This window comes from Pristis pectinata, chromosome 16 (genome assembly GCF_009764475.1).
Source record: "Pristis pectinata isolate sPriPec2 chromosome 16, sPriPec2.1.pri, whole genome shotgun sequence".
In the NCBI taxonomy this organism is placed as follows: domain Eukaryota; kingdom Metazoa; phylum Chordata; class Chondrichthyes; order Rhinopristiformes; family Pristidae; genus Pristis; species Pristis pectinata.
The window spans coordinates 28,360,548-28,387,405 of NC_067420.1; the positions used below are offsets into that span (position 1 = coordinate 28,360,548).

The 26,858-nt window shown below is 38.5% G+C and overlaps 1 protein-coding gene and 1 long non-coding RNA gene across 3 annotated transcripts in view; one reads left to right on the plus strand and one right to left on the minus strand.

The window, feature by feature from the left end:
• LOC127578688 (DNA (cytosine-5)-methyltransferase 3A-like) overlaps positions 1 to 26,858 on the plus strand; it is a 229,557-nt gene that overhangs the window by 133,361 nt on the left and 69,338 nt on the right. The window contains exons 5-6 of the mRNA XM_052030967.1: positions 17,217 to 17,384; positions 25,678 to 25,836. Of these exons, the coding sequence (XP_051886927.1) occupies positions 17,217 to 17,384; positions 25,678 to 25,836 (327 nt within the window). The remainder of the gene's footprint in view (positions 1 to 17,216; positions 17,385 to 25,677; positions 25,837 to 26,858) is intronic.
• On the minus strand, positions 7,489 to 14,931 carry LOC127578690 (uncharacterized). 2 transcript variants are annotated; one of them, XR_007957559.1, is made up of 3 exons: positions 14,873 to 14,931; positions 11,413 to 11,491; positions 7,489 to 7,681 (listed from the first exon to the last, which is right to left on the minus strand). It is a non-coding gene; the product is annotated as an uncharacterized LOC127578690 (long non-coding RNA). The 2 variants fall into 2 exon arrangements; XR_007957560.1 differs by lacking the exon at positions 14,873 to 14,931 and adding an exon at positions 14,661 to 14,772.

Sequence of the window (26,858 nt, forward strand, 5' to 3'; positions counted from 1 at the left end):
AACTGCCTGTTGGGTGATCCATTCCTATGAACTGCATTTTCCACTTGTTAGTTGATCCTTGAGGGGGATAAAAAAAGAGGAAAATAAAACCTGTGTCCAATTTCAGTAATATTCAGGTGATTTTTATTGCTCATAGAAGCCACAAAAAGATCCAAAGTCTATCTTAAAAGTGAAAAAATAGAAATTAGGTAATGAAGATCGGAAGAGAGGAGGAAGGAAAGAGGACATAAAAGACTTTTGAGTGTATGCAGTGTTAAGCAAGGTTATCAACATATTAGCTATCAAAAGCTTAGAATGGAATAATGTACTCTGCAGCTGTTCATGAAATTTTTTTACAAGCAGAATGGTACATAAATGAGTTATGTCACTTTTGATTACTACTCTACATTGCTGACAGTGGCCAAATAATACAGCAGAAGTTTGTTCACATTTCAGTGCCATCATACAAACCTATTCCTTTCATATTTGGAATTATCTTTTCTGGGGCCAAGATAGAAAAATAACTACAAAAAATCTTAGCTAAATATAAATCTTAATAAGTCTTAATTATTTATTGTGTTCACTGACCATTTCTGACAGACTCAACTGTTCATTACCCATTTTGCTACCCTGCTCTATCTCTTCCTCTTCTCTCCAACTTTCTAAAATTTCCCTCCAGAAACACCCCACCACTTGTACCAACTATTTACTTTATAACATCTACAGCCCTTATTATTCATTTCATTAACATACCATCCCAGCCTGATTAATGAAGCAAATTCCAACAGAACAGTTCTCACCTTACCCAGCACTGATGTCCCATGAAGTGAATCTTATTTCTACAAATCCAATCTTTCTGCCATGAATTCATTTCTTAATCTTATTTATCCTATGCCATTTTGCATGTGGCTCAGAAAGTAATCCGGAGTTCTGGTTCTGCTCTTTAATTGAGACCCTACCTGCCCATATTCCTTCAACAGAATTTCCTTCTTTATCTTTATTGGTTCCCAAATGGACCCATAACAACTGAATCTTTTTCCTCACACTCCAGCTTCCACTCCAGCCCTGAGGAGATGTCCTTAACCCTGGAACCAATCTTTTGGACTCGCATTTGCAGCTTCAGGGAACATTATCTATCCCCTAACTATGCTGTCCCTTATTACCGCTATATTCCTTTCCACTCCTCCATCTTGAATGGCTCTTTATACCATGGTCAGTTTGCTGAACCACATTGCAAGATCTGCTCTGATCCTTACAGATTGCAAGAACCTTGTACGTTTGATATGTTCAAGAGCTGAACCTCTTCCAATTATATCTCCCAGATCCCTATAACTACTTGTGGTCACACGCATCCATGTCTCTTGACTGATAGCTCTGCAGTTTTTAATCTTAGAGGTGCGACTGCTGTCTGGAATAACTTATTCAGGTAATTTTCCCAATCCTGATGCATTGAGTGTCTGAATTTCAGACTCCTGTTCACCAACTCTGGGCTGAAGTTCCTTGAGCTGCAGACATTTACTTCAGTTGTGGTTGTCCCAGTGATTTCCATCAATGCCTCATACTAAACTGCAGCACATCACCTACCCTGCCATGTCTACCTTAAAATAGTTCTCTGGTTGTATTTACCTCATGCTATTTTGCATGTCACTTGAGTAGTGATCCAGAGATTATTATCTTTGTGGTTTTTCTCTGGAATTTAGACCCTAACTGCTCATATTCTTCAGCAGAATCTCCTTTGTCCAGTCTGTGTGTTTAGTTTCCAAATCAACCATGATCTTTCTTTTCACCCTACAAATTCCTCTCTATTGCTGAAGAGATATCCTTAACCTAGTATCAGACAGACAACACAATCTTCTGGACTCATGCTTGCATCTGCATGGGACATCACTTAATTCAGTTTTAAATTGGAAACCCAGTATGCAGGATGCATACATATGAATTTATTTTTCCAGTATGAAGTACTGTTTTGGAGATTTATATTGGAAGTTTTAAGATGGAAGTTAATTGGACCTTTTCTTAAAACAAACAGATGTAAAGTCCACAAGTTTTGCTGACATCAGATCCAGATTCTAAGACAGTAAAACTACATCATTTGTGCAAATTTCTCAAGTGTACCCCAAAATTTATTAAAATTATATCCATAGCAGAAGAGAAAATGTAATGGCAATGATAAATTTCACAGAAGATTATTACCTGGAAATTCATCCCTGTTCAGTAACCCTGAATGTGACACATGGTCATTTCAGCAAGCTGTGCTCTTCCTCTCATATTCACTTCATTGAATTCAATGTGTGTGCAGATCTGGGCGTGCTGTTCTTATTGTCTCATACTTAACTATTTTTGATAAAGCGGTCATGAACTTTCTCCTTAAAGGATTTCCTCTCTTGTGCACTTGACACAAGATATTGACTCAACAATGACACAGAAGTACCTTTTACATGGTAGCTGACTTTGGGGAGAATTTAAGATGGCATCATTTTCATGCATTGCTGCTCTTGTCCTACCTGGAGGCAGAGATCGAAAGGATGATGAAATAACACTCATGAGTGCATTCTGTAGACCATCAGTGTGCTTCTGATGGAGAGTATGATTTTTAGGTGACAACATGAAAATTTAACAAACTGTTTTGTCCTAGATTATCTTGAGTGTTGTTGCTACTGTAAATGTCCAAGCTCATGGTGAGTATTCCAGCATGTTCCTAACTCAAGTTTTGTAGATTGTGGAGAGATCTTGAGTTGGGAGATGATCCACCTGCTGACGTTTACGTAACCTCTGCCATACTCATTTAGTTAATGTTTTTGCTGATATTGGTAAGCTTCTGGTTTGGGATTACCTCAGGAAGGTGCTGATAAGGCCAAAGCAAGATGGCTAGGATTTCTGTTCTTCAAGATGATTATCAGCTTGCAGTTAGCTAATATGAATTTTGCAAGTCAATTGTTGCGCTAAGTCTGGATGTCATTCCAGGTTATCCTGTAGGCTGTCATAGAAAGGAAGCTGAACATTATGGAGTTGTCAGTGAATAGTCCTGACAATCATGATGAAATGAAGATGCAAGCAACTACAGATGCTGGAATCTGGAGCAACAAACAATTTGCTGGAGGAACTCAGCGGGTCTAGCAGCATCTGTAGGAGGGAAGGAATTGTCGACATTTCGGGTTGAAACCCTGCATCAGTCCTGAGAGTGGAGAGGCAAGATGCCAGTGCATGTCTCCTATGTGTTGCTCTAGACTCCAGCATCTGCATTCTCTTGTGTCCCCCTCAAAACAAAGTGACCGGATTAAGTCAACCTTTTATACTCCATGGAGACACAAAAGACTGCTGAGGCTGGAATCTGGAGCAAAAAACAAACTGCTGGAGGACTTGCTCAGTTTGCTTTTACTAGCTGCTAGATATGAACTAAAATCGACTTTTGCCTTCAAATCTGGAAGGAGCTTTTGGCTGCTTTTTGTGGCTCTTAAAGTTACAGGCATTCATTGAAGGTACTCATAAACTTCCAGCAATCTCACTGCCAACTTCCTGCCATGCGTACCTTTGCACAAGGAACCTTCAGGACACTGGCTAGTGCTGTTTTGCAACACATTTTGCAATGTTAGAGCTTTTGAAACAATTGGGAGATTTTAACATTAGAAAAACCTGTAGACTAATTTCTAGGCCACTGTGTTAATTTTGAATGAACATTGTTTTGCTCTCACAATGACACATTTCCTGCTCTGTGGTCTCCTTTGTGATTGATCGATTCTCACCAAAATCAGCTTTCACTGCTGTAGGAGTGGCCATAGGTGAAAGATACAATCAGCTTTGTACACTTTCTTTTGTAGTAATGCTACTGTGCCTAAAACAGTAACTCTTACATTATATAGAAAACAATTATAATACTGTACAATTCAAGATTGTCATATCTTAACAGTGTGGAAAATAAACTATTTCTGATGGTGAGGTGCATATTCTGAAATCCCACATAGTGAATTGCATTTGCTTAAAGTGAGAGTCAAGAGAATCAGGGCTCCATCATTATCAGCTGTGGCACTTCAAATATCGTTCCCCATCGTGTGAGCAGCTATTAATTTCCATTCTGCATTGCTGAAGATGCAACTGCCCCTTTTCCAGAACCGGATTAAGTCAACCTTTTATACTCCATGGAGACACAAAAGACTGCTGAGGCTGGAATCTGGAGCAAAAAACAAACTGCTGGAGGACTTGCTCAGTTTGCTTTTACTAGCTGCTAGATTTAAACTAAATTCAACCAGCAGAAAATATTTAAATGAAATACAAATGTGTGGTGAATTGTCAAAAGCAATAAATCATAATTTTTTCAACTGTATTCTGCACTGGAAGGTAATGACAAGCCATTGCAATAACAAGTGATGTGAATTTATTTGCTACTTTTTTTCATAGGAAGTATCTCAAGAGATTTAATAGAACTATAATCAGATAAAGTATTGACATTTGTGGCAGTACTCCAATCGGTGGATGGAGGTAGGTGGGACGTATTCATGACCAGAAGCTATGAAAGTGAGATAGATTTTGAAGACCTTGAAAAAAAATGAAACTTTTATAAATGAATATAACATTATTGTTATTGTCTGTAAGCTAAATAAAAATGAAAACACTACATGTGAAAATGAATACTGTACTTATAACAGCCAAAGTCAAATTCAATGAGAAGGATTTTAGGGAGTAGAAGATTATTTACACCCGATCAAAAAGTTAGAAGGACTTATGGCATGTCATTGTAGGCTTACAATTTTTTTTGAGCCAATTCTGTTTATTCTGGCATTTTTGGGTTATGCCTGTTCTAAAATATACAATTTTCGTTGAAGCAGTTAGCAGAGATTGAAGTGACCATTGTGCAATAATGACAGTGTAATGAAGGCAGCAGGTGCTATGTCTGAAGTTTCAGTATTTATACAAGAAATGCACTCCACTGGCCATAATTCTGGAGAAAAGAGAAGTAAGTCACCCATGACTTCTCAAAACATGAATTAGCTGGGTTTACAAGCTTTGTCTAAAGTATGAGCTTTGTCTGAAGTGAAACGAAAATTCAGAGATAATTATAGAAACTGACTTATTGGTGAGATTTCCTGTTTTACCATCTTGCCTGATTTTACTTTTCATTGAACACTTTTTGCTGATGTCTTTTTCTCAACACATTCTAGTAACAAAATGGTGCTGCTCTGAGTTCCACTTATCTGCCTCCATACACCTGCAATAATAACTAACCCTTGTCCTCATTTTCCCTTTCCAGGTCTAGAACTTTGTTGGAACATTAAATGATATCAAGAATGCACAAAATCACATGACCTTACACTTGCAGGCACCAGCTCAGAGAGCTTGATTCAGAGGCGTATAGAGGGTTAACTAGAGGGATTTACATTGGGAGATTCAGTAAACGTGTGCATAGGAGCAAATCAAAAGGAAAGGGTAAGCTCCTATCATACTCCTATGGCAGGGAACACAGACATTGATGAAAGAATCATCACGTGGAAGCAGACTGCAGGATATACTACTTAATGCACTATACTGCATGCCATCAAGCTAGTACATCAGTGCTGAGCAACATGGATTCCAGCACAACTCATGCGCAGCATTCCAGAGTTGCATCTGTGCAGTCAACTGTGGAGTGTGCAGCCAATTTTGTGGATACTGCAATTACTTCATAGTTTTGGAGCCTTTAGTGGATTCTTAGACTGTTTTGGCTCAGGGTTCCAGCATTTCCTCCTGCTTTTAAAGAAGAATTAATATAGGTATCATCTTCGGATGAACTCAGTTCTCATATCGAACAATGCAAGTGCCGAGGTGATGCTTCATGACTGGTATTGCACCAAAGAAAAGTCAGATGGTGTTCTTGCTCGAACTGGCCAAATGTCTGTTCCCTCACCAGCCTGTGAACTATTGCCTGCATTGGAGCCAGTTGAGCAAGCTTCCATAGCTGATACCACGATGCTGCAGTTTGTAGCAGAACCTTTTAAACCTAGAATTCCTTCTGTTAGCAGAGGGGGAAACACCAGAACAGGAAAACTAGCATGGAAGATGAGAACCTGGACTTTGTGCAAGGATGATGTTTGTGAGCTATAAAGAAATAATTAGAGACAATGAGTACAAACGATTGTGTTGAACTTTTAAAAACTCTGACTAGAACACAACTATTGTAACATACCAATTCTAGTTAGGGAAAGTTGTGTAGGTCCTAGAGAGGGTGCAGAAAAATTCTTCCAGAGTTCCTCCAAGGATTTCAACTACAAGGCTGGAATGGAAAACCTCAGCTCTTCTCCTTGGAACAAAAAGATTTGATAAAAGTGTATAAAGATCATGATGGCTTTAGATAATACAAATAGATGGCTCAAGGAAGTGATACACAGAGTCAAAGTGATAGGCAAAAGAAATAGCAAGGATGTGAAGATTTATTTTTTATATATTGCATGGTGATTTTGATCTGGCACTCAGTGTAAAAGAGGTGAGGTCAGTCAAGACATTCAAAGAAAAAATGGAGAAGCTAAAATAATTAGTAGAATTCTGGGGAAAGAAAGTGGGAACAGAACTGATTGGATTCCTCCACAGACAGCTGGCATGTACACATTGGGTTGGTGGGCTTCATGCTGTATAGTTATGATTTTATTCTGCAATTGTGATATGAAATATCATCATCTACTCTGTCATGAAGCAGTTTCATTATATTTGCATTGACGCTTAGATGTGGGAATTCATAAGGAGTGGTTAGATGGTAGGATAAAGGAGACGAGTCAACCAAGTTCTTCCATGATTTGGTCATGCAAAACTCAGACAGTGTTGCTGCCTGTCGGTTTCCTTGGTATCTTCTTGTCCCATCCAGATACAGTACATAATTTCTCCTTAAGTCAATGATTTGCCCTGCGAAGACTCTGCTTGTAGCACTCCTTGTTTTCTTTACTTGACTTTCTTACATTTGTCATGAATGAAGAGTTATGGTATGTACTTGCTCTCAAGCACATGGGTAGAAAAGAGAGGGCAATTGACAACAGGTGCAGGACAAAGGTATCAAGACCTCCATTGGGAAACCAGGCTTAAACCTCCAGGGTCTGTTGTCTAGGGAGTCATGTACTGGCAGCACATGCTGATCATGAATACTTCCAAGGTTTTCATGCACTACACACAAGACAATGTGTTTGGAATCAATTGTTCACTAGACCAGTGGGAATACAGCAGCCTGCATATGCCTGGAACCATTTTACTCCTCTGACAATCTCCAAAGAAAGATGATGAAATTATTCCATTTATAGTAAAGGATATATCTGTGACCTTCCTTATCCATAGGCTGGTTTTATAAGAATTTTGACAGATAAATTTAATGTTTCTTTTTTGCATTTATTTTAATATTTTTATCAAATTGCATTTTCAGGCTTGACCCAAATTAAGGGTGAGGAGGCAAACAATGTATCAATAACAATAAGTTTTTAAACTTGATATGATCATCAATAAAATTATAGGAAGAAAATATGCAGAAATCACGACATGTTTTCTGTTTTAAATCAGTGTTTATTTGGCACCTATATAAATAAGGAAAAAAGGAAGAAAGATATATATGCAGCCTTTACAGTCTGTCTACTCCATTTGAAAAAGTTTGCCTGATGGTCGATTTAGTATTACTGTATAAATGTTTGTACCATTCAATTAGAAGTGAGCATTAGGTGCACTGGCTGAAAATCTTCGGGAGGTCCTGCAGCATCTGGAAGAAATCAAAAATATATCACATAGGTGTAAACCAGTTGTACAAGAAGGCTGTAGAAGAGAATGTAATCTTGAGCTACTGTTATTAACCAGTTCAAAAGTTATGGTCTTTGGCAAAGACTGTATATGGCAAGCTGTTTCAAAAAGAAGGAAGCAAAGAGTGATGGACACTGCAATCCAACCCACCTCCCTATACACCCAACACTGTCATGATTAACCTAATAGATTATAAATAATAAATAGTGCACTTCTCTGTCTCATCAGTTAGTAAACACCTCAGAAACATTAGGAGTGATTTTTTTCCTGCTTAACTTCAAATTATAACCTTGTTGCTGTCATTGTGCAGCTAGCCATCTCTTCAAACAGAAATTCAGCTTGCACCTGTTGACCATTTTCGTGACTTGTCAGTTAGAGATGAACCACCTGTTGGTTGGCACATTGATCAGTTAAAAATCAATTGGTCTTCCTGTTGCTAGTATCAGGTGAGTTTTGCCACTTTACCTTGCTCCCTGCCTCTCCAGGCATTGATCCTTTATACCTGTGTTAAAGGGCAGAATTTTGTCCTCATTGACCAAGTTTTAGTCACACAGAGCGAATCAAACAGCTTTTACACAACATGCCAAATCTTAGCTCACCAGATAACAACCCAGTTTGTGAATGTTAACAAAGAACTCCCTGGTAGATAAAATAGAAACCTCAGACATGCAGTAAGGTCCAGAAAATAACCTGCAAATCAGGAATTTTATTTTAAACTAAAGCTCCAAAGGCAAATTTTGTCCAGGCTCACAAGGGAAATCCAGGTGGTTAGTTAGACACTATTCCCTGGTAAAATGTGGTATGTTCACAGGTTGAAGATAACACAAGATAAACTGTGTTTCCTTGTATCTATACCTATCCCCACTGCACTGATTGACTGCGGGAAACATTAAATAGTTTGTTCCTATTACGACTCTTTATCCCTCAGAGAACTAGACAAAACAGCTTTACAAATGAGAGATGATAGAGAGCAACATTTATTACTGGATTCATTCAATTATTTTTGGCTTAAGATTGACCAACCCTCCTCTGATAATATCATAAAGTCACAGTCTAATACTTTTATGTCCTAAATTCCTAGCGTTTGCAATGTAGGCTTCAGCATGGATAATGAATTATTGGCTCACCATTTCCCCAGATATTATAAACATAGCATCTACGTAATATTTTGAGTCAATAGTTTAATTGAAATCAATATCTAAGGATCAAATGCAGTTGAGCTGTATGTGTATGAAAAGTAAATTGATATCACTCATTTTCTGCAAACTAAAGTGACTGATCAGGAACTCCTCAGCTATTCCTCAGTTATGAATGGCTATAATGCCTTGACTCTTCAGGGTCCTTGACCTTGATTGACGAAGTTCTTTTCACTGTTTTCTCAACTGAAAGCTACTCTACTGTTTACATTGACCATTGGCCCATCACTGCCCTCTGAGTAAGAGAGTTCCAAAAACTCATGACTCTCTTGATAGAAAAAAATCTCTTCATCTCTGTCTTAAATGGGCAACCCCTTTTCAAACAGTGATCCGTAGTGCTAAGATTTTCCAGAAAAGTGTGGAGATACAGTTCCAGATTTTCCCATGAAGAAACACCTTGTCAAGGGTCCTCGGGATCTTATGACTTCGGTCAAGTCACCTGTCACTCTTTTAAACTCCAGCAGAATCAAGCCTAGTCTCTCCAACTGTTCCTTATAAGTTACCTCGACCATTCCAGATATGTCTAGTAAACCTTCTCCGTACTGCAACCAATGCAATAGCCTCCTTCCTTTAATAGGAGGGCAACATCATACAGAGTACTCCAGATATTTTCTCACTGATGCCAGAGTTAACTGAACTCCAATGCCCTGTTTAATAACATCCTACATTCCAGAATGGGGTGTGAATTCATAGGCCATCAAAATGGTCATTAATTAAGAGCGAACCACAGCAATGAGTAATTCAAGGCCATTCTACATAGCTGTCTTCACACTTCAACCATTGCCATTACATGCATTCTCCTAGTAGGGCTCAGATGCCTTCTGGCCCTCATTAATAGAGTAGGTGCATTTAAATCATGGACCTCAGTGAGATCCACAATCAGTACTCATTTCAACCTTGAGCATCTCCCCTCCACCCTTACTCAAGGTGGAGGTGCTGGGCTCATGATAAGATCAGCAGGGGAAAGAGTAATGGGGAAGAGACGATAAGAGCTAGAGGTGGGAGAGAGATGGTCAAAACTGGGGTCTGGAGAAAGGTGGCAAGTATGGCTGGCGGAGACAGTGAGAGAGGGTGGTAGTAGAGGGGAAAGTGATAGCTGAGGCTTGGGGGAAGGGGAAGATAGAGAGAGAGAGACAGAGAGATCTAATGTGTTTCACTTAGTGAGTACCATGAAATGTAAATTATGTAATTATTTTATTTGAAGATGTAATTGTTAATAAATGATATTTTGTTATTTCAGATACTTGTATTGATGTATTTTTAAGAGTTTAAGATTTTGACCAAATTCTTGAGCTCTGTAATGCTACTAAATGTTTACATTGAAATTAATAGGTTATATTTTTAAATTTAGGATTTTTTGCTAAATGAAATATTTTCTTGGAATACAACCTCTTCATAAGTCTGGAGATACCTGTATGTCAACTTTATGAAAGAATTACTTTCTGGTATTTTAGAATATGAACTCGTTAAGCAGATCACAGTTTGTTTTACAATTGGCTACAGTCGCCTTAGAATTAAACTACCTAAATTCAGATATGTTTAGGTATCTTCTCATTAGCATTCTTTGAGGTTTTGATGTAATTTCTAGGCTAATAGAGAAACATAACAAGAACATTGATTACGTTGTTGTGTTATATGTTGACTGCCAAATTTAGCATAATGCTTCCCACTTATTTTGATCCCAGATAGGTTGGTCACACCTTTGTTGACCAAGCAAGAAAGTCCTGATCCATTTATTTATTGCTCTTGCTATGTCGACATCATAGAGGGAAAATATGATAAGTTGGCAAGCGGTCTTTGCTCCTGCCCAGTGTCTTCCATTTGGAATAATCTGCATTCTTTGATGTTTAGGTTAAGTTGGGAAGCAGATATTTCAGTTATTGCTACCGCAGTAAGCATAACAGCACAAACTGGAATAGGTATGACTAATCACGAATATCATGGCTCGCCACAGTGAAAAAAGAAACTTAACTTCCAAGAACTGGAAGCCAAGTACAAGGCATTAAAGGCACTTTTGAAAGAACATGCAAAGAAATACAAACTGAATGTGATGTCAAATGTAATACACTAAGCAGTTGGATAAAGAACACTGGAAAAAAAATTGAAAGAGGAACACAAGAACAGTGGATGAAATTACAACAAAAGATGCGACACACAAAAATTCAGGATTGGAGAAGCTCCAAGATTGGTATAACTGTACAGTTAAAGGCAACCCAAGCACACCTTTTAACAAAAGTAGATTTTGTGGAGGAAGATGAAAGGTTTGAAAAGATAATGGATGGTGACAACTTTAGTCCCTGCAATGGTTTTTGTGGATTATATAGTGGCATAATCTCATCTACAATTGCCTTTGCAGGGAAGGTTTATCTGTAGGCATTTGAAATCTGGATGACTGGCATAAGCACATCCTAGAATTTTTTCAAGAACTTAATCCCACTGAAATATCAAATGCAGTCAAACTGCTCTCTTCTACAAACATACACCAGATAAAACTTACCATGCCAAAGGCCATGCTGCAGTTGGCAGGCAACCAAAAGATTGGATAGCATTTCCTGTTGCTGCAAGCATGTCAAGAACTGAAAAATACAACTTGTTACTCTTAGCAGATTCAAAAGTCAAAATGCTTTAGCCATTTGTCAGTCAACTGCACAATAATCTTTATTTCATGGGTTTAGCAACTAGATTGCTGCATGCTGTTCCAGAAATGCAGGGTCCTTTTGCTCATGGATAATTGATCTGCTTCTCCTAGAGCCCAAAGCCTAACAACCATTGATTGTTCTTTTTCCCCCCACCCAATTAATCTTCCATTATTTCAGCCAATGAACCATGGAATAATTAAAATTTGTTGATGTTTTTACCACAAGATGCTTGCCAGTAAGGAAATCACCTGCCTGGAATCCAGTAAAAACATCAATGTAGATTTGCTTCAGGCAAAATCCTGAAGAAGACCTGGGATATGGTAAAGCAGGAACAATCCAAATGAACTTCATGCCTACATTTTTGCTCATAGCTAACGTTAACAACTTTAAAGGCTTTTCTCTATGTGACATCACAGAAGGTGACACCAGTACTACATTTTTCCCAAAATTAGTAAAAGAAGAATTTTTGGCCACCGCAGCTACTGTTGATGATGCTGAACCTTGTGTTACACCAGTGGATCAGGATGCCATTGCACAGGCTGTTGTGGAAGGTGGACTGCAGACAGAAGCAAGACATTGTTTTTCACCAGTGGTGGGATGTTTAATAAATTAGGCTAATTGCATGACTGTTTTCAACAGGTTGGAAATACCGATGTAAAAACATTGGAGTTTGGTTTTGAAGTGCTTCATTTTTGAACTGTTGAGATAACACAAGAGATTCTGCAGATGCTGGAAATCTGGAGCAACACACAAAATGCTGAAGGAACTCAGCGAGTCGGGCAGCATCTAGGGAGGGAAATGGACAATCGGCGCTTCGGGTCGAGACCCTTCATCAGGGCAGAAATGTTGAGAGGTCTGTTTTATGCACAGGATCTGGGAGGGAGGGAGACTGCTAATGTTGGGATTGTTAAACATGGACGGTTCTATAAATAAATACAAGTTTTTCAATTTTTCCACTTTTGTCTTTGTTTCTTTTTAAATTGGTAATAAGTGGTTCACACAGATATCTTAATTCTTGAAGAAAAATGGTAATATAACTCATTATCACTCAACATATGATAACGTACTTACCATGTGGTCTACCACCATACTGGGTCTATAATGTCAACAACCTATCTACAAGGCCCCAGAAGTAGCAACATAAATGGGTAGGACTCTATTAGTATCTAGTCTTCTATAGAGAAACAAGATTGAATAACAATATGTCACTGGGCATAGTAAAGTAAGACGTTTGAGATTCTTTTCTTGCAAAAGCTATTAAGTATATTGCTGCAGTAGGTTACTAATCCATTGTGAATACTTTCAAATAACCTACTTTTGCATAAAAAACAGCTAGTAAATAACATTTTACCTGCTACCTGGATATTCAAGTTTGTTGTAATGCTTCTATAATAATGAATTTCTTTGGCTTTCCTGTTCCCTTTCCAGCAAATTGCTGGTTAAAAATTTTACACAGAGAGTGGTGGGTGCCTGGAATGCCCTGCCAGGAGTGTTAGTGGAGGGAAGGTACAACTGAGGCGTTTAAGAGGCTCTTAGATAGGCATGTGAATGTGCAGAGAATGGACGGATATGGATGATGTTTTGGCAGAAGGGATTAGTTTAGTTAAGCATTTAATTACTAGTGCAATTAGTTCGGCACAACATCGTGGGCCAAAGGGCCTGTTCCTCTGCTGTACTGTTCTATGTTCTCTGTTCTCTAATGTGGGTCAAAAATAATATTGTTAAAGTTGTTCATTTGAACATGGTTGTTATCTGAACTGTCTGCTGTTAGCTTTTTCTACTATTTTAAGATCATTGAGGTCTGTAGTCATGCAGAAATGAAAATAGTTATACATATCATTTGAGAAGGTTAACAATGGTAACCAGAGTATACCTTAACACTTTTCAGATGGAAAACACAATCTTTCACAAGTTCTTCCAAAATGCACCAGGTTGTGGATATGATGCACTTAGTGGAACATTTTTTTAAGATTTCCTTAAACATTTGAGATGTAAAGAACATTTTTATAAATGCTTCATGTCTTCTTCTTCTTAGGCACTCACTTTAGTTTGAGGATAACTTGCTTCTGCGCCAGTTATACTGTATGGATTCTGAGGTGACTGATCGAGCTAATGTGGGAACTGCAAACTCTACCATAGATGGCACAGGAAGTGCCTGACGAGATGGATGGGTGGGTAGGTAATTGGTGAGGCGGTGTGTTCCTTTCGCCACTTAACCTGGGGTACTCTGTGCTCCGGAGACATTGACCTGAAATTCTCAATGCCGTCTTTGATTGGCCATGGGCAAGGGATATGAGATGATGGAGATATTGCATTTTTCAAAGAGGATTTGAGAATACCTTTGAATATTTTCCTCTCCTCCTGGTAACTTCTTCCTGTGATAAAGCTCAGAATAGAATGCTCTGGGAGTCTGATGTCGGGCATGCCAAAGACCTGATCTGCATAATGGAGCTGACTGTGTGTAATTAGGTCTCATTGCTGGGGTCGCTGGGAGAAGATGCCAACACTAGTTCACTTACTTGGGAGATTTTGCAGAGATTGCATTAGTGTATTTTTCTTATGCCTTGAAATGCAATTTGTGGGTAGACCAAGTCTCAGGGGCAGATAAGAGTATAGGGATCACTACTGCTGGTAGACTACAAGTTATACTTGAGATTGAAGTCTTGTTTTTCAAACACCCTTTTCCTCAGTCAGCCAAAGGTTGTGTTGGTGCACTGAAGGTGATGGTGACTTCCATTATCAATGTCTGCTGTCACTGTAATATGGTTCCCGAGATATGAGAAGTGGCTTGAACCTTAATTGTCAGATGGCAATGTTGGACAAAACAGACAAATTGGTAGAGGGGTTTTACTGTTGCAGTTGATTAGATAAGACCCAAACCTTTCTATGCTTCAGTGAACAAGTTGACAATAATTTGGAGCTTAGGTTCTGAACGTGCCCAGGCACAAGCATCATGTCCATAGTGCAGCTCAACTACCGAGGGTGGGGTGACACTGGTTGTGGAGTGTAGGTGCCATGGATTGAAGTTTCCTATTAATCATGTAGATGAGCTCCAGTCCAGCAGAGTTTGCTTCATAATGTCATGCAAGCCAAAATGCCAACCAACCTGTCCACAACAGAACCAATCTCAGTGAATGCTTGTGTCAAGTAGTCTGCATCATTGACCCCACGCTTTTGAAGTTTCTCGCTGTGTTGTTGCACCTCACCTCCCAACAAGCTGACCACTGATGCGGAGCTAAGAACTCTTCATATGATCTACAATGATACATTGTCACAGTGATTTAAAAAAACTTGAAATTTTCTTTCTGTCACAATTACCCTTGCAGTTCTTGGCTTCAAATTCTCCTTTACAAACACTGGGAGGAAGCTCATCACATTTATGTGCTTGCACCTTAGGTAAGTAACAAGAAATACAGAAATGAGCAGCCTTCAAAATGTCCTTGTGTACTCTTAGTTTATGTTCATATCCTCTTGCAAGCAAAAAACCTCAAGGAGTAATCCCCAAAATCTTCCAAACTATGTAAACATCTTGATCCTCAGATGAAAAGAAAGATTTTTTTATTGGAGAGACCTATCTTGAGGACTAAAGAGCAGTAATCAATGACTCATTCATTATGGGTGGAGGAGGAATGGGCCTGCACTCAATAGCTATTTGTACCATTTCGCTCTATGTTGTTGGAATTTCCTGCATATTCATAGTCAATGAGGAAGATCTTGGCAACCAACTGAAATTGCATGAATCTTCTAGATGAGAAGTGCGATAGAACTGATATCCACCAGTAAATCTCTTTATTTCCCATAATGAATGTTACTTCCTCAAAACCAGATATGTGGTGATAGAATTTGATCTGGGTTGCAAGTTCTAAATACACTACTTAGTAATAGCTTCCAAAATTCTCTTCTGTTGACTTCAGTGGTATAATGTGCAGTTGCTACTACATTTTAAGTTTAATGCATGTATCCCAGGAAGAACTTTTATTTAATAATTCTGTATTAAGGTTAGTTTCACATGTGTATTATTGATTTCTATTATGTAGAATATATTCTAGGCTGATATCCTTCCAATGTAACTTCTTTTTATGAACTGAGAATACATCAATGTAATTAAAAATATGTGAATATTTGCTTTACATTCGATGGCTTTCAGAAGAGCCAGCTATTTGTAACATTTATTGAACTTGTAATATCAAATTACCATTCCATTTTTAATATTATGTAAAAAATTATTGGAGCAAAAAACTGTAGATGCTTACTGCTGCTGCTAAACCTACCACGTGCTTGCAGCCTTTTTTGCTTTTCAACTTAAATAATTAATTGTATCATTTGCAATACTTTGCATTTGGAAATGAGTAAAGGACTTGCAATTGTTGAAGCATAAGATTTATATTCTTCATGGCCTGGAAGCATGGATCTTATTCCCTTTTGAAACTTTAAGTTTTTAATGACTTTAAATTACACGACGTAGCGTTTTGAATCTGACTGTAATTATGCCTTTCAAGCCAAAGATAATTTCTTGGAAACATTACACCAATGTTAAAGAAGGATATTGTTGTAGGAACTTCAATAGAACTTTACAGAGTCAAGCTCCTTATTGCAAATCTGTCTTTGGAGAGACTGGTTTAGGAATTGAAACTTTTTCTGATACAGATCTAGACTCAGCAGTCTATTCATAGGACAAAACTTAACACCTCTGTCCAAGCTTCCGAACATGGATCTGTTTGGCAGCTGGCAGCAGATTTCTTGGATTGAGGCATACTGATGTAATTAAATAACTTCAATGTTATGTTGCTACTAGAGTAAAATAGATTGTATGGATTTTGTCACAATAAATGTGATTTTAAATCTATCCTCAGCTAGCTATGACCAGATGGATGGAGAAAAGGTGAACTTTAATCTTTCTAAGGATAGAATTGTTTGGACAGTTTGGTCTAAGAAGAATATTGTTTAATAGCTATCTAAGACCCTGGGCAGATGTGATTTCATTTTCTGGCATTGTCAAAATTAAACAAGTATCACATGGCCAGATAGCTGTTATTGATGCATTATCCACTGAAGATAGTAGTGACTGGAGCAGTTAATTCTGTGACCATTAAGAAATTTCTTAGACCATCACTTTAGTGTTCTAGAACTTTAAAGACAATCATAAAACTGAGTCACAGCTCCGTGTCCTGTAGCTCCGCTCTTCATGGAGGGAAACTAAGGGCAGCTCTTAGAGTGCTTAACATTCCATCAGGTAAGGAGCACCAAAAATTATCTCATTTTAATTTGAACTTTTTATATACTTGGTAAGTCAAGGGCCATGTTTCAAGTTTCTTCCTGTGTTATTATGCTTTTGCATTTCATCTTTCTTGTCCATATATTAATTGACTTAAATGTAAAAGTGGAATATTTGCTCCATTTTGGAGTAAACTAGAATTATGTGGTGGATTTTCCATGAAGTGTGCAATCTTTTATGGTATACTTAATGAATAATTGTTACTCCCAAGGAACAATAATATGGATAATTGGAGATAATCATGTCTAATTGATTCTCACTGGCCTCAGTCCTGTCTTACCAGTTGGCACCAGTCCCATTGAAAAATAATTTTATAAAACACAGATTTCTCTTGTAAAACAGAATCAAGCTGTATAATGCTTATTTGTTTCTTGATATTCTTTGCAGTCCCAGAAGACCAGGACATCCTCTTCCAAGGCTTTCATAACAGAAAATTCTGTCATTGACCTTACTTTGGAGCCTCTGGAAAGTAGTAAGATACTTCCAAGTCCAGCAGAAGGCTTTGTTTGTGAAAGTAGTATTGTGAAGGATACAGATGGAGTCCCTCAGTACCAGGTAGATTCTGTTTAAAAACATAGAAATAGATTTCATATATTTATGCTGCTAACACATAGATGTACTTCTGAGAGTGTGCCTCATAAACTTTAGGATGGATAACAATGTGCCACTTAGGATTTTTGTTTCTTTTATAATGTATTGATGTCACTTCAACCTCTGCTCCTGAATTCCTGGTGTACATTTCCACGTGTGTATTACAGGCTTAAATTTGACAAAAACTGTTATGTCAATCATGATCTTATTGAATGATAGATCAGGCTCAAGAATCTGAACTTTGTTTAGTACAGTTGAATTGTGATTCTACACATTTTCCAGTAATGTCATAATAACTTAGTTAAGATAGTATATGTTACATGTTGAAATTTTGCTAATGAATATTCTTAAAATATTCATGGGTTTCATCAAAAGCTTGAAAATCATCAATTGAAATCATGGTTATAGATTAGCAGAGTAAACATTTAATACACATAATTCTGTGGCAGTATTGCCTCACTCATCACTGCTTTGATTATCTGGTTGTAACATCAATTTTGAAGTTATGCTGCAAAAATTCTCAAAACCTTTATCACAATACTATGAAACCACTTCGTTGACTTTACTAACTAAAAGTTTAAACCATTGATTTTAAATGAGTGAATGCTTCATTTGAAACAGACCAAAAGTGATTTTAGTCCTCATGTGGTAAGTGTTTGGGAATATCAGTGCATAGTAATTTCAGGGGTGTTGCTTCATGAATTTTGGTTCAACTATACAAGGGCTGAAAGGTTACTGGGAGTGGGCAGGGATGTGTTGAAGTTGCAATCAGGTCAGGAATGATGTTAATGAATGGTTCAAGGGACTCTGTAGGGACTCCTGCTCCTAATTCCTATCTTTGCAGTGGATGCAATAAATGTAGCCCACCAATAATAATTACACTTACTCCATACAGCAATTTTACAGTTTTACTGACCCCAGCTTCAGTGGTGACATTTATTATAAGCATTAATTCTGGAAATGAATATGTTTATTTGCAAATTTTGCATTGTCACTGTCACTATCACTGGCAAGCAGGGAGACTTGGTGCTTTGTCATAATGGATGGAAGAATTTAGAGCAAAGTAAGAGGTTAAAATAACTTACATTTCTTCTCGGTACAATCATGCAATTTTTTATAAGGTGTAATCACAAATATAGATTTGAACACCGTCTTCCCAGAAAACTGTAGCAGCCCATACTGGTTTAATTTCATCTCTGAGCAAAGTATTGTATGGACTATGTTTGTGCACCTCTGAGAAGATGGATTACATGGAAGTCTTTAATATTTCAACAGATTTTTATTAGGTAAGGGTATCGAGAAATAAGAGTCAAAATGAGTTGATATAGTAGAGTACTAATTTGCCAGGATTGAATTAAATGTCTGGATGGATTGGGGCCACAAAAGTTTAGGGTTCATGGGATCCAGGCCAAGTTGGTAAACTGGATCAAAAATTGGCTTGGCTAAGGAGACAGAGGGAGATGGTAGAGGGTTGGTGATTGGATGCCTGTGGCTGGCGGTGTTTTACAAGGATCAGTGCAGGGGCCCCTGTTGTTTGTAATAAATGTGAGTGATTTGGATATGGATGTAGGAGACTGGATTAGTAAGTTTGCAGACGATACAAAGGATGGTGGTGTTGATAGTGTGGAGGGTAGCCTTAGTCTACAGGTTGATATTGATGTGCTGAGAAATGGCAGGTGGAGTTTATCTGATAAATGTGAGTTGATGTATTTTGGGAGTACTGATGAGGCTGGAACATACACTATGAATGGTAGGATCCTAGGGAGTATTGAGGATCAAAGGGACCTTGGTGCACATCCAAAGATCCTTAAGGTGACAACGCAGGTAGATAATATGGTTAAGAAGGTATATGGGATATTGGCCTTTACTTGTCGGGCCACTGATTACAGGAGCAGGGAGGTTATGCTCCAACTTTATAAAACATTGGTTGGACCTCAGTTGCAGCACTGCATGCAGTTCTGGTCACCACACAGGAAAGATATGATAGCTCTGGATGGCATGCAGAGCAGATTCATCAGGATGTTGCCTGGGATGGAGCTTTTGCTTTTCCTGGACTGGAGGAGGTTAAGAAGGGATTTGATTGGGTGTATAAAATGATGAGGGGTATTAACAGGGTAGACTGCAGGAAACTTCTCAGTAAAGCAGCCAACATAATCAAAGACTCGACCCACCCTGGACATTCTTTCTTCTCCCCCCTTCAATCAGGCAGAAGATACAAAAACCTGAAAGCACATACAACCAGGCTGAAGGACAGCTTCTATCCCGCTGTTATAAGACTATTGAACAGTCCCCTAGTATGATAAAATGGACTCTTGACTGCACAATCTACCTCGTTATGGTTTTGCACCTTATTGTCTGCCTGCACTGCACTTTCTCTGTAACTGTAACACTTTATTTTGCTTTCCGTTATTGTTTTCCCTTGTACTATCTCAATGCACTGTTGTGATGAAATGATCTGTATGATGGCACACAAAATAGTTTTTCACTGTACCTCGGTACATGTGACAATAATGAATCAATTTACCAATATCAGAGGTAGATAAAAGTAGAGGATATAGATTTAGAGGAAGGGGGTAAGTGACTTAGAGGGGATCAGAGGAGGACCATCCAGGATGTGGTGAGTGCTTGGAATGCACTGCCTGAGAGAGTAGCTGACAGCATTTAAAAAGTGTTTAGATGAGCACTTGAATTGCCTAGGCATAGAAGGCTATGGACCAAGTGCTAGAAGATGGTATTAATACTGATGGATATCCATTGGTCAGCGTGGATGTGTTGGGCCAAATGGCCTGTTTCCATGTCGTATTATTCCATGGCTCACTTAATAAGAGTTACTGAAGACTTGCAATTTAATTGGAATAAGTGAATGAGGAAGGATGTAATAAATCTGATACAATAAACTAAGCATAGGCAGTATGGTATAAAGTTTCTTGTCTATCTGATTTTTGTGGTAATTGTACAGGATGAAAGATTGGTGCCTTTTAGTGTGTTGCAGGAAATGAGATTGGTACTTACGTATATTTGAAAGTAGCTATGAAAATCCAATGCCATTTAACTATCTTACAAGTCAGGAAGATGATGAGATACTCTCTACCTGTCAGGATGAGCGCAGCACTAACAACTCTCCAGAAGCTTGACACCATCCAGGACAAAGCAGCCCACTTGTTTGACACCCATAAGCCATCTTAAACATCCATTCCCTTCACCACAGGCACAGTATGTACCATCGACAAAATGCAATTCATTTACTCACCCAGGCTATGCCAACAATACCTCCCAAATCAGCAGCCTCTACCGCCAAGAAGGACAAGGGCATTAAGCACATGGGAGCACCACCACTTTTAGATTTCCCTCCAAGACACACATGGTCCTGAGGTGAATATATATTTAATTGTCCTTTATTGTAGCTGGGACTGAATCCTGGAGGTGCCTACCCAACAGCACTAATGAGTACTTTCACCTAAAGGTCTTCAGTGGTTCAAGGAGGTGGCTATCCATCACCTTTCCAAGGGCAATTAGAGATGAGTAATAAATTCTGGCCTAGCCAGCAATGCGCAGATCCCAAAAATGAATTTTTAAAAATCATTTTTTTTAATTATAGAACATTTTTGTTTGTTTTTCCTAATGACCAGTATTGCATTATCTAATAATTTCCTTCCTACATATCATCAGAAGAAAGAAATTAAGAGCCAAGATATGTTGCCTGTTGTGGTAAAATCATCAAAGTCAAAGTCAAGTTTATTGTCATATGTGGAAGTACATGTATGTACTTGTGCAATGAAAAACTTACTTGCAGCAGCAACACAGGCACATAGCATCATATAAGCAGCATTCACAAGAAAGACTTAAACATAAATTATTCACAATTTTTACAAAAAAAACACAATTAAAAACAAAAGAAATGAAGTCCATTTTGGTGCAAAGTGATCAAACTGGTCATAGTGTTGCTAAACTGTAGTGATTAAGGTTGTACCATTCAGAATTATTTTGGATCTTCTCTGACCATGAAACAAACCTACGTCAAAAGATACATATACCAATGCTTTGGATATATTAGAAAATAAAATTACCATTTTGTGAATGGTTCACTTTTTGTGAATGTGAATACTTCACATGATGCCTCACATAATTTTAAAACATAGCAGAGGAGTTATTGACTTAAATTGCAAAATGGTTATTTAATTTATTCAGTTGGTATATTGATTGATCTGTCCCAGGATGGTAGAGTGTCTGCTCTCTCCCTACACTCACAGCCAATATCTGTCAGCTGACTCCCCAGTCAACAGTTTGCAGCTGGGTTGCCATAGACTGAGTATGCAGACGTCACTAACCATGACATCTAAAGCAGTTTCACTTAGTAACAACAAGCTTTTACTAGTCTTGCTGAGGCCACTGGGGAAGCACCTTATAACAAAAATGCCATTGGTTGAATCAAAGCTAAGAAGTACACGGCACACAGTTGCTTTGCTGGATACTTTTCATGACATATTTAGGGAAAAAATATCTAAACTTCTTATTTAACATCCCTATGTGCTCAAAATGATCCTATTAACAATAGTTTATATTGATATTGCTTGATATTATGACATTACGGAGGAGTGTCATTAACCATGAGTGTAGCAGGCAACCCTTAGTAAACAGCCTTCCATGATCCTGGAGGGATGACAGGGTGTCTTAGAAGAAATGTATTGTTGCAGCTGCCCATTTACTTGGAAGAAACTTGCTTGCTCATACTTCTGCCACTATTTGAGCAATGATACAGTGGTATCCTTTTCTGTTGATGAATACTCCTGGCAAGTGATAGATCTCTATGATGGCACAGTTTGCAATGAATGATGTTCTTCATTCAAGATAGCTGCCTTTTAACTCAAGGAAATCTATTGGTTAGCATAAGTAGCAGTGATCATCAACTTGATGCAGCTGTGCCAGTAATAAAATGAAAGTAAGAGGATGTGCTATCTTTAGAGCTATTGACAAGCATGATCCCCAAGCCTAACAGAGAGTCTAACTTGCATGTGATTACAGATATCTGAGAAAGCCTGTCTGGGTAAAATTGTTCTCAATATAGTTCCATACTAGGGATAATATCCTTGGATCATTCCTTTTATCTGATTTTGTCTGAGGGGATCCTTATTAACTTTCCTGAGGTAGTTTCAGCTTTGCATCGATCAGTTGTTCCACTGGTAAGAAGTAGCATCCAAGGTGAATGGAATTTCTGATTAAGGTAAGCCAAAATGTATGAAATGTTATTGAAAATTGAAAATGTTATAGCACAACTTAGGACAGATAAGCCTGAAGCCACTGTGTTCTAGCTCTGTTTATATGCACCATTGTGTTTTTGAGACTTTAGTTTGGAAACCTGTCAAGTTTCCAGCCTGGTCTCAAGTTAGGTGAGTTTTGTGCTTCACTGAGTTTAAATCTTATAGTGGCAATAATTGACACTGACAAGATTGACCTCAACTACCTAAGAGGATCTTCTACTGACAAGTAATCTGCTGGAGGAACTCGGCAGGTCGAGCAGCATCTGTGGGGAGAAAAAGATTATCAAATTTTTGAGTTGAAACTCTGCATCAGGACTGAGAGTAGAGAAGGGAATAAGGCCAGTATAAAGAGGAGTATGTACAGGAGTCTGAGGTGATTGATGGCTGGAGGAGGGGTGTAAGATGACAGGTAGGTTGTGCCAGGTATGGGAGGGGGATTGGAGTTGGGAGAGAGTGGCAGGTGAATGATAGATGGAGGCAGACAAAGAAATGAGAGAAAAAAAACGAGAGGCAAATGGAGCGGGGTGGGGGGAGGGGAGCATGAAGGTTCGAGACAGCTGCTGGAGGGAGGTAAACAGGACCACAGAGGTCTACCAGTGCTAGAGTCTGATGTGATAATTTGAACCATTAGGGGAGAGGTGATTGGCAGATGGAACAAGAACCAGATAGGGGAGGGGAGGGGAGGGAGGGGCGGGGGGGGGGGTTTGTTGGCAGGAGCCTGTGGGTGAACTGCAAAGAGGTATCGATAGCTTAAGTGAGTGGGTAAGAAGTTGGGAGATGCAATATATTGTGAAAAGTGAGGTTGAGCACTTTAGATCGAAGAATGAAGAAGTAAATTATTATTCAAATAGGGTGAGACTATAGCAATTTGAGTTGCAAAGGGATCTGGGGGTCCTAGTGCATGAAACACAAAGGAGTTAGCATGCAGATACAGCAAGTAATTGGGAATATTTATTGAATGTTGCCTTTTATTGCAAAGGATATGGAGTGCAAAAGTAAGGAGGTTTTAATGCAACGTTACAGGGTGCTGATAAGACCACACATGGAGTACGGTTTTGGTTTACATATTTAAGGAAGTTGCAGAGAAGTTTCCCTAAGGTTGATTCCTCGAATGAAGGGGTTGTCATATGATAAAAGGTTAATCAGGTTGTGCTTCTGCTTAAAGTTTTCGAAGATTGAGGGAGATTATCAGATGGATGCTGAGACAGAGTTTCCTTGAGTGGGTGTATCTAGAACTGGGGGGGGGGGGTGGTGGGGGAGGGCACAGGCGTAGGTGCAGAATGACAGATTACTTGTTTTTGATGGACGTGAGGAGGAGGTTTTTCTCAGAGATAATGACTTCCTGGAATTCTCTACTCAAGAAAGTTGTGTAGGCAGAGTCATTGAATATGTTCAAGGTGGAGATAGAAAGATATTTGAACTACACAGAGGTGGGACAAAAGACTTTCTCAGGGTGGCAGGTGGTGATTCGTGAGGTTCCACAGGAATCAGTGGATCAGACACAAAAGACTTCATACAGTATGGGGAGAGAGCAGGAATATATTATTGAGACAGAGGATCAGCTGTGATTGTATTACATGACAGAGTAAGCCTAAAGGGCGATGTGGTCTATTCCTGTTCCTGTTTTCTATGTTTCTATATTTTGAAGCCAAGTTTGGATTGGCCACAATCTTATTAGATAGAGGCATAGGCTCAGTGGACCAGTTGACCTGCTCCTGTTTTTTTCATTTTCTTATGCTTTTAGTAGCCTGGTTAGCATCATGAGATATATTTCCCTGAGGAGAGGTTTCCTTCATATTTGATTGGACATGACTGACAATATAATTGCAGCATCACCCAGAGAACCTTGATACCAATGTGTAGAGAGGTAAAAGACTTGAAGAAAGTTACCAAAGAAATGCCTCTTGTCAGTTATCTCAGCAGGTTTATGTTCCAGGTATGGATCACAGATTGTGTGCCCTGAGAAATGGTTACACTCACAAAGCAACAACGCAGTTCTACAGTGTTCTGAATGTTTGCATGAATGGCAGTAGAGTCACCTTATAATCTTGGATTTCCTAAAGACTTGGAACTATGAAAGCTCAGTAAAACTTAATGATACTTTATGCAAACCCTGCCCTTGCACTTTCTTATGTTTGGTTTCTGCCACTAACAATGGAATGCCAGAACAATACATTTCCCCAGGGCAAAGTGCATCTTGGCAATGAATTTCTTTCAGCAGCTTTGAAGAAATATGAAGATATTAGTCGCATTGAACAATTCATCAATTGCAGTTTTGGTATATGTGGGGCTAATGATGTGGCTAGTACTGCATAAGATTCTCTCACTGTGTCGGAAGGAGACATGGAGTTGTTTGTCTGCCTCCACCAGTACTATTCTATGGTAAAGGTATTTACAGATGACCTCCCAGTCGTCAACACAGCAATCACTCTTGGTTTGAGCCTATCATGGCAATTCTCTTAGTTACTCTCACTTGTATATGATGGGGTGTATTGATGTAATTGATATGTTGAGCCCCTCTAGCCTCTTAGCATGCTTTCCTCTATCCTAATCTGCTAGTATGAAAACCTATAGTTGGCGTGTTTTGAATGAGAGGCTGTTATTTGTCAAAAACTGTCAATTCGACAAGCTTGTTTCAGCCTTAATTACTGGAAATCAAGGGATGCATTGTAGTCTGCTCATTCACAAATATATAAAGTTTTCATAGATGAGATATGGGTGATGCAAGTATAATTCATGGTGACAATTCAGTATCATAAGTAAGGAGATCTTTATTTTTCAATTTCTAAACATCTATACCTTCCTGGCCAGTTTAGCACTGGTGGAATATAGGCTCCTGGTAAGCCAAAAAATGTGAGTTAGGTAAAAAGTAGTTCTGGTAGTATTGTTAGTTTGGTATCATAAAATATTTCAAATTGACATATTATTTTGAATGATTCCTTATCAACTTCTGAAAAAACAATGTGGGATTCTGATTAGTCTATTTTTTTTATCTTTAGGATGGCAAAGGTTATGGTATTGGGGAATTGGTTTGGGGAAAAATAAAGGGATTCTCGTGGTGGCCGGCAATTGTGGTTTCCTGGCGCACACCTGGAAGAAGGCAAGCTGCGTCAGGAATGAGATGGCTTCAGTGGTTTGGAGATGGCAAGTTCTCAGAGGTCAGTACAAAACTGGAGCCAAAAACATGTAAAGTTTCAGAATAGTTTGAGGACTGTACATTTTTTCTGAAGAATAAAAGGTAGAATTTTAGGTTTGGTGACGTTCACGTACGAATACCTAATATAATTATGCTGCACTCCCATATGTGGTAACATATTAAAGATAAACAGGTTAACTGCCTGCATGAAGGTGTAAACATGTGAATATAATAGGCTAGAAATTCTTTCACATAATGCAGTGTTTTGTATGCCACGCACAATGATTTAGCCTAGTACCACATTGCGCAATCATCTGTGCAAATTATATCACTTTGAAAATTTGTCTCTTGTTCTCCATGCATATGATATGCAAACACACGAAAGCCCCAGTCATGTACAGTGACATCAAAGGGAGGGTAACACACACTTCAGCATATGTAAAATTCATTTGTACACTCAAAGCCCATGAATGTTAATCAGAAAGAAACAGGCCATATTTAGTTAAAAGGGACCGACCATAACTAATCAACCCCCAGAGAGCCAGAGACAGCAAATTCTCTCAAAGAATTCAAGAATTTTTCCTGTTGTTTGGTGATCCCCCTCCCTCCTTTCTGATACCATTCAGGCCCCCGATCACAAACTGCCTTGGGCCTCATATCCAATATTCTACTGCTGCAGAGAGCCTCTCAAAAGACAGGGGTAAGCCCCCTGCAGTTCTGGCTTAATGCAACTCTTCAAGCACTACAACATTTCCAGGCCAATATTTGAACTTTGCAATGGAAAAATTATTTTATTATGAGTAATACGGAGCCTGAAGATTCATTGTCAATGCATTGTAACTGTTCATTTGTAAAATAAGTCCCTCAAGTATAAACTAGACCAGTTGGAGTAAATGTTTTAAATGATTATAATTATTTTGGTAGTTTTCAGACTGTTAAGGAAGTATAAGTATTGTTACGTATTTTCTTGCCATACATTGCACTTCAGTGTATAGAAAATATATTTATCATAGACTGGAGAATTTCTCTTTTTTTTCTGCTCAT